This window comes from Humulus lupulus, chromosome 2 (genome assembly GCF_963169125.1).
Source record: "Humulus lupulus chromosome 2, drHumLupu1.1, whole genome shotgun sequence".
Lineage (NCBI taxonomy): Eukaryota > Viridiplantae > Streptophyta > Magnoliopsida > Rosales > Cannabaceae > Humulus > Humulus lupulus.
In genome coordinates, this window is record NC_084794.1 from 105830761 (window position 1) to 105844435 (window position 13675).

The following is a 13675-nucleotide window of genomic DNA, read 5'->3' on the forward strand; positions in this document are numbered from 1 at the left end:
GACCAAAGTGGGGGATGGGAGATTCGAGGGTGACCTGATTCCCCTTGTTCTTCTGAGGAGAGGACGAGCACGAGGCATTCTTCTTCGAAACGTTCTTCTTTTGAGGAGCCATCAGATCACCTAACGACAAAACAACCTAGTTAGTAGGCGACCTAAGATGATATAAAACTATGACGCGAGAGTACGAAGAACGAAATAGTTATTTTGGTTATCTGGGCTAAAGTTAGCCTCAGCCCCATCGTGCGATGCCACGCGATGTCCTAAGCAACGCGCCTCGGCTTCCTAACAGTCCCCTGATATTTAGGGATCCGTGTGTCAGAAATGTTAGACCATAATTTTCTTTGGTAAGCGGTTTAGTGCAAAACCACCCAAGAAAACGTAACCTCTAAGCTACCTGGCTTTAAACCTAGAAACCTTATTATTTTTTATGCCCCAAACATATATTTCCTAAACCTATTTTAGATTAGAACTACCCCATATTGACCTAGAAAATTACCCAATTTTATGAATACCTTCATATTCGATTTCACTTATGGAGTTTAAAATCAAAACCTATTCCCTATGAACATTTAGAAATAGCCTACCAGTAACTACAATATGTGTTGCGGATGAACATGGTTAAGAATAGAAATTCCATTGGATAATAAAAAAGGAAAAGCTCTTCAAACGAAAGAATGAGATACTTACAGGAAAGTACGTTCGCAGATTGGAGGGAGTAGACTTGGCAACGGGAAGCTCCAGGAAAGCTTCTGAATGTTTGGGCACGATGAACAATTTTGGGGATTCTAGGAAAGAAAGGAAGTTTGGAAGTTCAGAAAAGGGAAATTTTTAAATGCAAAGGTGGTGAAGTTTGAAATTTGGCCATCCTATTTATACGTAAATTGTGGAAATTAATCTGGGCCATCCAATTGGGTTAGTTCAAGATCCAAGGGCCAAGATTAAATAGACCAAACGGTGGCAAAAAGTTGACAAGAAAATTATTGCAGTCCTCGAAACCCGAGCAGACGCCAATTGTAGTACACCACGTGTCCAGTACTCGAGTAGTAAGCAGGCGTGGTTTTATGTATCAAAAGTCTAAAAGCCCCTACTGTGTAGGTTAGAAAGTGACGACATCATACACGAACAGGATCTTGAGGGGCAAATGTTGTACCCTGATTTTAGCATGAGTCCATGAACTCAGCTCGGGTACAACTGGCAGATAAGTATACGGAGAAATAGCCAAGGAGAACGATATCTTCTTATTATCCATGTGGACAACTCGAGATTCATAGTGGTCATATGTGGTGTAAGGCGTCCTGAGTTATCCCGAATTAAGGATGCAATGGCTGTGAAGCGCGAGCTCATAATTTTAAATAGCTGTCGAAGCACGAGCTTGGAGGAGATATTCAGCTCGTGGTAATTCTAGTATATTGCATACCCGCGGATCCCCAGAGACTCGGGATCCCTTTATATGTTTATTTATGACCAGGCTGTCATATTTATTATCCGAGATAATGGGAACTTGTTTATTCTATTATCAAATCACATCCCAATATAAATGGGAATTATTTGTATTAAATGTAACCATTATGTAAATGCGTGATTGACTCATGTGGTAACCCAAACCTGTCCATGGAATTCCCTTATAAATACTGGGAATATTGGATAGGAAAGGGGACGATTATTCTGTAATACCAAAACTCTGCCAAAATAGAGAGAGAAACATCAATAATATTGACTCGTGGACTAGGTGAATTTTAACCACGTAAAATTTTTGTGTTCGTGAGTGAATTCATATTATTTTTCATTACAGTTTACTATTAAGCACTAATTTGCCTTATTATTTCTTAATACACTGTTGGTGAAAAACCGCGTCAACAGTTTAATTTAAGTTCTATTTTATTATTTATTTAGTTAGGATATTTATAGTATATTTGTCTTTATACTTTGTTAAATTTTTCAAAAAAAAATTATTTAATTTCGAGTTTAAGTATTTAAATGGGTATATTTGAATAGGTTTTTTGTTGACTACTTTGTTGGTGAGATCAAGCTTTGAATGATTTTATATTAGAGGTAATATTTTTAACCTTAATATATAATTAAGATATTAAACTTAGTGGAATGTTGGAATTATAAAATAGTGGAGATAGATTTTAAGACTGTGTGTTGCGGTGATATAAGACTAGAATTATGCATGTTTGATTGATTAATTGATGTGTTGTGTTTATGTGATGAATATGTGTTCATTTAAATTTGGGAAATGTGATAGAATTATGAGAAATGCTGCCCATATTTTTTTAGATTTAGTGATATGAGAATTATGCATGTTTGATTTATTTGTTGAATACTTTTGTGTATATCATGTGTTGTATACATGCACGTTTTAAATTTGGGAAATGTAATAGAAATAGGGGAAATGCTGCCCAATTTTTTTTAGACATATTGTTTCCTTTATTTACTTGTCAATTAGGTAATCCATGAACCTAATTGTTAATGTTTTTTGCTTTGTTTATTTATTTGTTTGTTTTTTGTGTGAAGTTTGATAATGGATAGAGATTGGGTGTCAGCGGATAGGTTATCCATGAAATATAGGAATGGAGTTGAGTTTTTCTTGCAATTTTGTGCAAGAAATACTCAATCTCCTTATAGTATTCCTTATCCTTGTGTTAAGTGTGGTAATGTTGTCTGGATGACAATTTTTAAAATAAAATATCACTTATTTAGGAATGCAATAGACAAAAGTTATAAAGTGTGGTTTTAGCGGAGAAAGAATGAAAGTCACTGATGAGGGACCATTTAAGAATAATAAGTATTTTGATGTGGATTATGAAGCTGGTGATATTGCAGAAATGATTGATGATGCACAATATGAATCACATGTGGATCCAATTAAATTTCAGTCAATCTTAGAAGATGTTGAGAAACCAATTTTCCCTAATTGTACAAGGTTCACTAAATTATCAGCATTGCTTAGGTTGTATAACTTAAAAGCAAAACATGGGTGGAGTCCACTAACGCAGGAACCAATGAAGCACGTGCTAAAAATCTCTTCGATCGGTTTCTACAGATGGAGCTAGAGACACGGTTTCTAATTTGTCCTTGGAAAAATAACTAAGTGAACTTAATTTTATATTCATATATTTTGTTTATTGATAAATATCTTACACAAGTTTTTTTTATATAGCTATCATTTGATGTTAGTATTAATTCAGTTATACAGTCATTCGATAACTTTTTTGGATCTTGTAAACTCACATTTTCGTCCGGAAATCAATGAGATAATTATCATGTAAGTTATACATATTACTTAATTAATTTATGATTTCATTTCAAACTTATATCTAGGTATATATTAATTTTTTGTGCAGGGCATTGGATCAATATGGTACACACCGAAGACAAAAAGAGTTCATCAAGCTAAAAGTTTGTGTTCCTTAGGTAGGTAAATTATATTACTTATCGTATTAAAGTTTTTGACATATTTTTATTATAATAACTTGCTAAATATAATAATTAAATTTGGATAACTATGTTGTAATAGTGTCGAAACCAAACTGGGCCAAACGAGTGTGGCTTTTACTTTATAAAATTTGCTAGAGATTGATTTCATAGCCTAGACCAAAGACCTACTTGAAAAATGAGGTATTGTTTTACCTTTTAATTTTAATTTAAACTATCGTTCATGATTTATTTGAATGATTTCTAACTTATTATTTTAAATATTTTCTAATTAGTTTACGAATACGACACCATATTCGGCTCACGAAATCAACGAAATATGGGATGAGTGGATTGAATCATTATGGTGTATCTAAGTTAGCAAATGAGCAAGTTGGAGAGGAAAGTTTAGTTTAAGAGGTTTAATACTTAGAAATTTAGAACACAAGAGTACCTATATACATAGAATAACTTTGAAATTTGAATTACTTTTGTAGATTTGATCATAAATGTTAATTTTAGATACATGTTTAAAAAATTTATAATATTGTTTTTCTGTTTATGTTGCTGTTTTTCTATTTATGTTGTTGTTTTTCTATTTTTGCCGCTTTTTTTTTATCAAAATAAGTTAGGTAAATTTGCATAAACATTTGCAATTTCCTTGGTTAATACGTTATGTGACAGTTCTTCACTGATGCAAAAAAAAAACTTGTTTTTAACATTTGTGGTAGTTCCCCACTGACGCAAACCAGGTAGGTGTTTACGTCAGTGGAGAACTGTCACAAATCTGACATTTGTGGTAGTTCCCCGCTGACACAAATGCCAGCCTGGTTTGCATCATAGGATTCTGCGTCACATTTAAAACTGATGTGTTGGAAATGAGGATAAATTTCCTAGTTCAAGAACCTCAGATGAATCTCGGTAAACCAGAGATGAATCTAAGACACAAATCAGTAAGACTAATTATCAAACAATTAGAAAACGAAAAATATGAAAGCATAAATCAACACAAGTATATATACTGGTTCAGAACAAGATCGATGTGATCTTGAACCTAATCCAGTTTTAGGAACCACTATCTCTTCTTTATTCAATCAACGAAATGAGTACAAGACTTCAATGGAGCTTCTTGGAACAATCTTGGATCAAACTCTCTAAACACTCAATCACACAGGTGTTTTCCTCTCAATCCCTGAGCAAGCACTTTCCCAATAGTTGTGCTTCTCAATACAGTTCCCCAAACCCAGCTCTCACAACCTTTCTCAATACTCAATCTTGATTTCCACACTTGAGCTCTCTCGTCTAATCTGTCTTTTCTGTTGTTTCATCTGTGTAGTGGTCTTCACTGTGTTCTTCTCTCTTTGTTTTTCTCTTCTCTGTTTTGTTGTCCTCTAACAAGTGAATCCCACATGTCCTTTTATAGACCAAGGACTAAAAGCTAATGAGGTTGTTATGATAGTTGAGAACCAAACAACTCATTAACAGAATTAGTTGGGATTTGGAGAAACTACTCTCACAAATTCCACCTAGATTCTTCAAATCACAACCTAAATAGAATTCCACTTGTAGAGATAGTGATCCTAGAGTTCCAGCATTAGTTACCAAGGTTGAGCAAGTTTAAGCAATGCTTAAACTTGTCACAGGTAGCACTTTAGTTCCTATATCAGCTGGATTATCCTCAGTACCAATCTTGTCCAAAGATATCACATCTTCCTCTATCTTTTCTCTTATCCAAAACAAACGAATGTCAATGTGTTTGCTCTTTTCGTGGTATACTGGATTTTTACAGAGGTGAATTGAAGATTGACTATCTGAGTATATCTTAGCTTTACCTTTCATCATCTTCAGCTCTTGTAGCATTCCTTGTAACCATATTGCCTCTTTGAATGCTTCGGTGGTGGCCATGAACTCGGCTTCAGTTGTTGATAGTGACACCACTGACTGTAGTTGGGACTTCCAACATATGCAATCTCCATTTGTTGTGAATACATATGAAGTAGTTGACCTCCTTGTATCCTTACTTGCTGCATAGTCTGCATCTACAAAACCTTCAAGTGTAACTTTCTGATCCATCTTCTTGTATCTCAATCTCATCTCTGTAGTTCCCTTTAGATATCTAAGTAGCCACTTGAGAGCATTCCAATGCTCTAATCCGGGGTTGGACATAAACCTGCTAAGAATGCTTAGAGCATGTGCTATGTCTGGTCTAGTGCTAACCATGATGTACATTAAACACCCTAGTGCCATAGCATAAGGGACTTTTGCCATTTCCTTTGTCTCCTCGATAGTCTTTGGACTTTGATCTTTTGAAAGTACAAATTGTCCTCCTAGAGGCACTGAAACATTCTTTGAATCCTGCATGTTAAATCTCTGAAGTACCCTCTGAATATAACTTGCTTGTTTAAGATTCAGAATCCCATCTTTTCTGTTCCTTGTCACTTCTATCCCAAGTATCTTTTGGACTTGACCGAGCTCCTTCATTTCAAATTCATCTTTCAACTTGTCTTTGATACCTTTTATCACTGTCTTGTCCTTCCCCATAATGAGCATATCATCTACATATAGTAAGCGAAAAACTGATGTAGATTGCTCAAGATTTTTGTAGTATAGGCAATGATCAAACTTTGGTCTAACAAACCCAATGTCTTGAACATTGGTGTCAAATCTCTTATTCCATTGTCGTGGTGACTGTTTAAGTCCATACAGTGACCTTCTAAGCTTGCACACCATCTCTTTGTTGCTTGATTCCACCTGAAAACCAGGTGGTTGATGCATATAAATGTCCTCCTCTATAAAACCATTTAAGAAGGCAGTCTTGACATCAAGCTGTTCTACTTCTAAATTTTGTTGTGCTGCAAGAGAAAGCATCAATCTTATAGTCTTATACTTTACTACAGGTGAGAACACTTCATTGAAATCAATTCCTTCCACTTGTGTAAACCCCTTTGCGATAAGCCTTGCTTTGAACCTCAAAGGCTCATCTTTACTCAGACCTTCCTTCACCTTGAAAATCCATTTACATGAAATCACTTTCTGACCTTTTGGTTTTGCAACTAATTCCCATGTTCTGTTTTTACTCAATGAATCCATTTCTTCCTTCATTGCTTGACTCCATTCAGCCTTGTTCTTCTTTGAAAGAGCCTCTTCAACACTGTTGGGTTCTGGTGTGTCAGTTTGCTGCACTGATGCAAGTGCATAAGCCACCAAGTCAGCTTCAACATATCTTGCTGGAGGTTGTATAACTCTTCTCTCTCGATCTCTTGCCAGTTGATACCCAGATAGATCAGGTTGTTGTTCTGTTGCATCTAGCTCAGTTTCAAATTCACTTTGGTCATTCATATCAGTAGTAGTTTGAGTATTTCCTTCAAAGTTTCTCAGCTTAACTTCAAACTCAGCCGTGTTCCTTTTACTTGTTCCACCTGCATCATTTGAAACACTACCAATCTCAGCTTTCAAGTGAGGAAAATGATGCTCATTAAAGATAACATTTCTTGAAACTATAATTTTAGGCTTACCATTTTGGTTAACACAAAATCTATAACCTTTAGTTCCTATAGGGTAACCAAGAAAAATTCCCTTAACAGATCTAGTGCCTAGTTTATCATTGGACTGGTGTTCATATGCTGCACAACCAAAAACTCTCAAATGTTTCAAGCTTGGGGCTTTTCTATACCACATTTCATATGGAGTTTTCAAATCTATAGATCTGTTAGGACTCCTATTTATGAAATAGCAAGCAATAGCAAGTGCTTCTCCCCAATAAGATTTAGACAACCCTGAACTTACTAGCATACACCTAACCTTATTCAGTAGAGTACGATTCATCCTCTCGGCAACTCCATTCTGTTCTGGAGTACTAACTACTGTCCTATGTCTAGTGATACCATACTCATTGCACAATATGTCAAACTCATGGTTTATAAATTCTAAGCCATTATCGGTTCTAAGAGTCTTAATTCTAGAGTTTGTTTGATTTTCCACCTGATTTTTCCATACTTTAAATTTTTCTAGACATTCATCTTTAGTCCTAAGTAAATATACTCAAACACAACTAGAATAATCATCTACTATAGATAGAAAGTAATGTTTACCTAAGTGTGTTGGTATTTTGCTAGGCCCCCATAAATCCGAGTGAATGTACTCCAAGACTCCTTTGGTATTGTGCTTTGCTGCAGTGAATTTAATTTTATGCTGCTTTCCAAATACACATGCTTCACATAAAGGTAATGTATAGGTCTTCAACTTGTCTATGCTTCCTTGTTTGTGAAGCTCTCTCAGCCCCTGCTCACTGATATGTCCCATCCGTTGGTGCCACAGATGCATCTCACTTTCCTGGGTCTTAACAACAGATGCTTCAGCAATTGCTACAGTTTCTCCTTCCAGTACATACAGTCCATTAACTTTCTTCCCTTTCATCACTACTAGAGAGCCACTAGTGATTTTCAAGATGCCATTTGTAGACTTATAGCTGTATCCTTCATCTTCCAAAGATCCGAGAGAAATCAAGTTTCTCCTCAATTCTGGTATATGCCTCACATTTGTCAATACCTTGACCTCACCATTAAATTGTTTAACAGCTACCTTGCCAATGCCATAGACCCTGTAAGAAACATCATTACCCATTAGTACTTTACCACCATTAATTTCTTTATAATAAAAAAATGATTCTTGATTGGGACACATATGGAATGTGCATCCCGAATCAAGAATCCACTCCCTTGTCATGGCGGTTTCTGAGATGGAGAACAGTTCTCCTTCTGAGACACGTTCATCTTCTCCTTCTGCTACAGCAGCTGAATCATTTCAAGACTTCATTCCTTGTTGGTGTTTGTTCTCATTATGAAATTGATTGCAGATGGGTCTTCTCTGGTCCTGGTTTGATCTGGACCCTTGTTGATTTCTTAACAGATTGCAAAATCTCCTGATATGTCCTGCCTTTCCACAGTGGTAACATGTTCTTGAATCCTTTCCTCTTGATTTAGAACGTGGGTGAAATGGTGTATGGCTTCGTGAAGAGCTTCTCTTTGTTGATCTTCCACGAACAAAGTAAGCTTCATCCTTCTTGGATTCTTTCTCCAACTGAAGTTCAAAGTCTTTGGACTTCAATGCTCCAAGAACTCCATCTAGTGAGATGATATCTCTTCCATACTTTATTGCAGCTTTCACTTCTTGGTATGCCATTGGTAATGAGCGCAACAAGATTATTGCTTGACTTTCCTCATCCACCTTGTGCTCGATATTTGTCAAACCTACAATGATTTCATTGAATTTGTCAATGTTTTCATCTAGAGACATAACAGGATTCATTCTAAAACCATAAAGCCTTTCAAGTAAATTAATCTTATTAGAAACAGAAGGCTTTAAATATAATTTTTCCATCTTATCCCATAATCCATTTGTCGTAGTCTCTGATGTCAATTTCCTTCGTACTCCATTTGATAGGTACATGATTATGGTGTAATAGGCCATTTCTTCCATCTCAGCTATTTCTTCAGGTTTCTTATCAGCCAGCAACTTCTGATCTCCAAGAATCTTGGCTACTTTCTGGTGTACCAAAATTCCTTTAAGGCTTTCTCTCCACAATGAGAAATCGTTTGTACCATCAAATTTCTCAAGCTCGAACTTGGCCATGGTTGACATAGTCTTCTAACTTGTGTTCTGTATCAGTTGTAATGCGGAAGCTCTAGGATCTTGAACTTTCTTCTCCCGTTTTGATCTGAAACCTGGCTCTGATTTTGTTGGAAATGAGGATAAATTTCCCAGTTCAAGAACCTCAGATGAATCTCGGTAAACCAGAGATGAATCTAAGAACACAAATCAGTAAGACTAATTATCAAACAATTAGAAAATGAAAAATATGAAAGCATAAATCAACACAAGTATATATACTGGTTCAAAACAAGATCAATGTGATCTTGAACCTAATCCAATTTTAGGAACCAATATCTCTTCTTTATTCAATCAACGAAATGAGTACAAGACTTAAATGGAGCTTCTTGGAACAATCTTGGATCAAACTCTCTAAACACTCAATCACACAGGTGTTTTCCTCTCAATCCATGAGCAAGCACTTTCCCAATAGTTGTGCTTCTCAATACAGTTCCCCAAACCCAGCTCTCACAACCTTTCTCAATACTCAATCTTGATTTCCACACTTGAGCTCTCTCGTCTAATCTGGCTTTTCTGTTGTTTCATCTGTGTAGTGGTCTTCACTGTGTTCTTCTCTCTTCGTTTTTCTCTTCTCTGTTTTGTTGTCCTCTAACAAGTGAATCCCACATGCCCTTTTATAGACCAAGGACTGAAAGCTAATGAAGTTGTTATGATAGTTGAAAACCAAACAACTCATTAACAGAATTAGTTGGGATTTGGAGAAACTACTCCCACATGACGCAAGAACTCAATTGTGGCAGCGAAAAACTGATGCAAATGGTCTTTTTTGTTGTAGTGATTTAAACCACATGACTTAAAATTTAAACTAGAATGCTTAAAATTTAAACCACTAGACTTAAAATTTAAACCTTAAATGGCTTAAAATTTGAATCACAAGACTTAAATGACATCAAATTTAAACCACAAGGTTTAAAATTTAATCCTATAGACTTAAATTATAAATCAAGTCTCTTTAAACTATAATTTTAATCTATGTAGCATAATGTCTAAAATATAAACCAAAATCTTTAAAAATTTAATCCACAAGGTATAAAATTTAAACGAATAAGTATAAGATTTAAACCACTAGACTTAAAATTTAAACGTTGCTCTAAACAATGTCACTAAACCGTTACTATTACCTAAAGCTGCAGTAGAAACATTTGTTCATTAGCAAACTTTTTGGTGAAGCTCCATTCCCATTTCTTGAGTCCCAATGTGACTAACACTAGGATCCCACCATCATCCCAATTAACGATCAATGAACCCCTCGTTCCCATTTGTAGCAATGCAGGAAATTTCTACATCACCAACAAAGCCACTGCAACAAAGAGCCAATCGTTCAAGCTTTTGGCAATTTGAAGTGATTGCTCCCTAACCCATCTAGGTAGGATTAACACCAATCTAAAAAATCTCCGACAAATTAAAGCATTATTTGGCTACAAAAATCAGACTCTCATCCCCAATTGTGTTAGTCCTCCATGTATCGATATGATGCCGAGATCAACCTCTACCTAACTAGAGATACTTCGTCATTGTTGTCCAGGCCAAGAAAATGCTCAGGCTCTCTTGCCCCAACACCGTCTACTATGTTGTTATCATCACCATCGACAATCACCACAACATTAAAGATAAAAATATGGGCAAGGGTATAATCGACAGTTTGTTAAAAAACGGGGTATAAAAGTTAAATGGACTTTCTAAAACTAGGTGTAGACTCTAATTTCTACAAAAATATAAGTTTTTTAATTAATTATTGAATTTTTATTTGTAATTATTTAAAGAGATAAATATTAAAAGATAAATATTAAAGTATTTGTCTTTTAACTAACATTTATAAATTAATTTTTAAAATAAAATCAAATATTGTAATTAGTAATTTTTTACTTGTCTAATCAAACCACTCGTCATAAGTATTTTGATTTTAGGTGAAAATTAGCCAGTAGCTGAAGTATTTGGCAATTTCAATTTGAAGTTTGAAGAGAAGAAGGGAATGGGAGTAATGAAGGCTAGCTCAAAGATAGTGTTCCTCTTCAGAGACTCGGAGGGCTTCGCCACAGCTATCTCTGACTCTCTTCATCCAAACCCCACTAATAATTCCTCTTCTCTTACCTCATTGTAAGCTCTTTCGATCCTTCTTCTTCTTCGTTTATTTTATTCCCCGTTTGGTTTGGTTCAACTTGATTTTGTTTCAGAGAGGAATCCTTTGAGCTGTCGTTGGAGCGCTATGGAATCAAAGACGTTAAAGCTTCAGGAACCATTCTTCACTTTATAGATCCCCAGGGTTGCTATCAGGTTATTATTACTTTTTGTTCTTTTAATTTAAATTCTCAATTGTTTTCCCTAATTGACAGTATAAATTTTCATTACTGTCTAATCAATAGAGACCCACTAATATTGTGGTTAGAGGGTCGTTTTTTTTTTCATGTTTATCTTGGACTTTTAAGGTCACCCATGTAAGCCTGTGCTGTTAAGGGGTTTTTGATAGCTTGCGATTCATTTTTTATCTCGACTTCTTACGTGAAAACCCATTTCGAAATGGAGATTTTATATGTGGGTATTCTTCTTGAATGTCTGGCTGAAGAATTTCAGCAAGTTTTTCTTTCCCAATTGTGGTTCATTTGTATGAATAATTATATGAGATTTGTACTTGTGTTGTAGTACGCAAGCTCGGCATGTTGAATTATGAACGGAGCATACATTTTAAACCAACTTTGATGAAATGATTTTGGAATGAGAGCTTGATCAAGTGCTTGGCTATGAAGAAGATGTAATCTTGTTTGCCAAGAGTAATTTATGGAAGACTGAGTAAGGATTTTGTCGTGTCTTTAGAGGCACTTGTGGTGCGATCAGTGTGAAAAAATTGATGTATATTTCGCAGATGAAACTCGTTTATTTCATGTTTGTGAAAATGGGAGATATATGCAGATTCAGATGCAACTCTTGTGTTTTTGAAAAGTTTTATGTGGTTCTGTTTTTGTGTCTTCTCCACATTTCGTTATATTTGATACTTTGCTTCCAGGAACTTATGTTGGAAGTAGGCTACCATGAAATAAATGAGATTATTTTTGTAAAAAAAAAAATTCTTTATTTTCAGGTTTCCTTTTTTCTTATGCAAAGTTATGAACCTCCAGTGCTGGCATGTGCTGTCAATGAAGTTTTGAGTCAAATATCTGGGGAAGGATCATCTCCTCTGCCCACAATCTTGGCCCCATTGTTTGTGTCATCATCAAAGCTTAAGAGAGATGGTAAGCCTCTTCAAAAAAGTGAGAACAAGGTTCCAGTTTACGGTGTTCAAATCGGTCCAGAAAATGACATAACCAAGGCCATTTCTACAAGAACTGAGAAGCTGTCATGCTCGGCTCAGGTTCATCATGAACCTCTAGCCTGCTTGCTTCAGTTGGCTCGTGCCTTGCATTTGCCAACTTTTATTCTTATAGGGGAAAAAGGCCGCCATGTTTCCAATGAAATTATAGAGGATTTGGAGGTACTTGTTTTGTCATTTTTACTATCTGTTAGTACTTACGAACTTGTTAGGATTAACTTACGAAAGGCATCCCCACTTCCTTTGCTGGGTCTGCTATTTTATAGTCATGCTTACATTAGTATTCCATTTTCTCTTTTTTCATTCAGATAATTCATGAAATGGGAGAAATTTTGGCAACCTCTCTCAACCTTCGCTTTTCAAAGGACAAAATAAAGTGGAATCCGAAAGGATTATCAAAGAATAGTGAAGAGCCATGGCGGGCGTTGTATGGTTGAAATTCATGCACCAGAGGCCTTAGCATTATCATGTAATTTGTCTAGTTGAGATGTACTTTAAAACTGTTCCCAAAATGGTTTTTATGCAACTATTGCAGAAAAATGTTTGACATTTCTGTTTGCAGTCCCCGGTTTTGAACGTTCAATGAAGATTGGAGATTGTTGATAATACAATCAACTTATAACTTGTAATTTCTTCATTTACATTTAGGTGATAGGAGAACTGTTACCAAAGAGATAAGCAATTGAGTTTGAGACTGCATTTTCCTGTTATCCTAGCTACTTTAGTCCTATATTCGTATTTACTATGAACTCTGATGGTCCTAAAATTTTATATTGTCCACATTATATTATATTTATGGAAAATTTGTTTATGTAGTTAAATTTGTTTTATTTAAATGCTTATATAAAAAAATTTAAGGCAATAATGTCTACCGTTGGTCCTTGAGCAGTTAACTATAATCAAGAACAACTTGGCAGCCACCTGTACACATTTAATTGGTTCAATTATTTTTTATTTTAAAAATATTAAAAAATAATTGTAGTAAAATAAAAATTATATTTATACCTTTTTTAAAAAAAATCTCTTTTTCTTCCTCCCTCCCTTAGTTTCCCTACTTCTTGTCGACTTCCTCTCTTCTTCTTCCCCTCCCCATCTTCTTCTTCCAAATGCCCACTCGGACCCTTCTTCTTCCAAATACCTTGTCGACTTCCTCCCCTTCAGATCTACCCTTAAGGAAGAAAAACCATTGGCACTGTCGTCGGGGAGCTGCAAAGAAGGTCGAATCTGAGATTTGGGTGAGGTTGGCGTCGTCATCGCCTTGCGCTTGTGACAGGCTTGCAAAGA

General features: G+C 35.5%; 1 protein-coding gene across 1 annotated transcript; it reads left to right on the forward strand.

Moving 5' to 3' along the window:
• The first annotated feature begins 10999 nt into the window (after nt 1–10999).
• LOC133818325 (uncharacterized) lies at nt 11000–13101 on the forward strand. Its single transcript, XM_062251112.1, has 4 exons — nt 11000–11184; nt 11262–11361; nt 12164–12553; nt 12700–13101. The coding sequence occupies exons 1-4, from the start codon at nt 11060–11062 to the stop codon at nt 12826–12828; spliced, it is 744 nt and encodes a 247-aa protein (XP_062107096.1). The 5' UTR covers nt 11000–11059; the 3' UTR covers nt 12829–13101.
• The last annotated feature ends 574 nt before the right edge of the window (nt 13102–13675 follow it).

Bases quoted from the DNA above. Each gene is read 5' to 3' on its own strand.
- LOC133818325 (XM_062251112.1), top strand. From the start codon at position 11,060: ATGGGAGTAATGAAGGCTAGCTCAAAGATAGTGTTCCTCTTCAGAGAC. The intron at 11,185-11,261 runs GTAAGCTCTTTC...ATTTTGTTTCAG, and splicing joins TCCTCTTCTCTTACCTCATT to AGAGGAATCCTTTGAGCTGT. The intron at 12,554-12,699 runs GTACTTGTTTTG...TTTTTCATTCAG, and splicing joins AAATTATAGAGGATTTGGAG to ATAATTCATGAAATGGGAGA.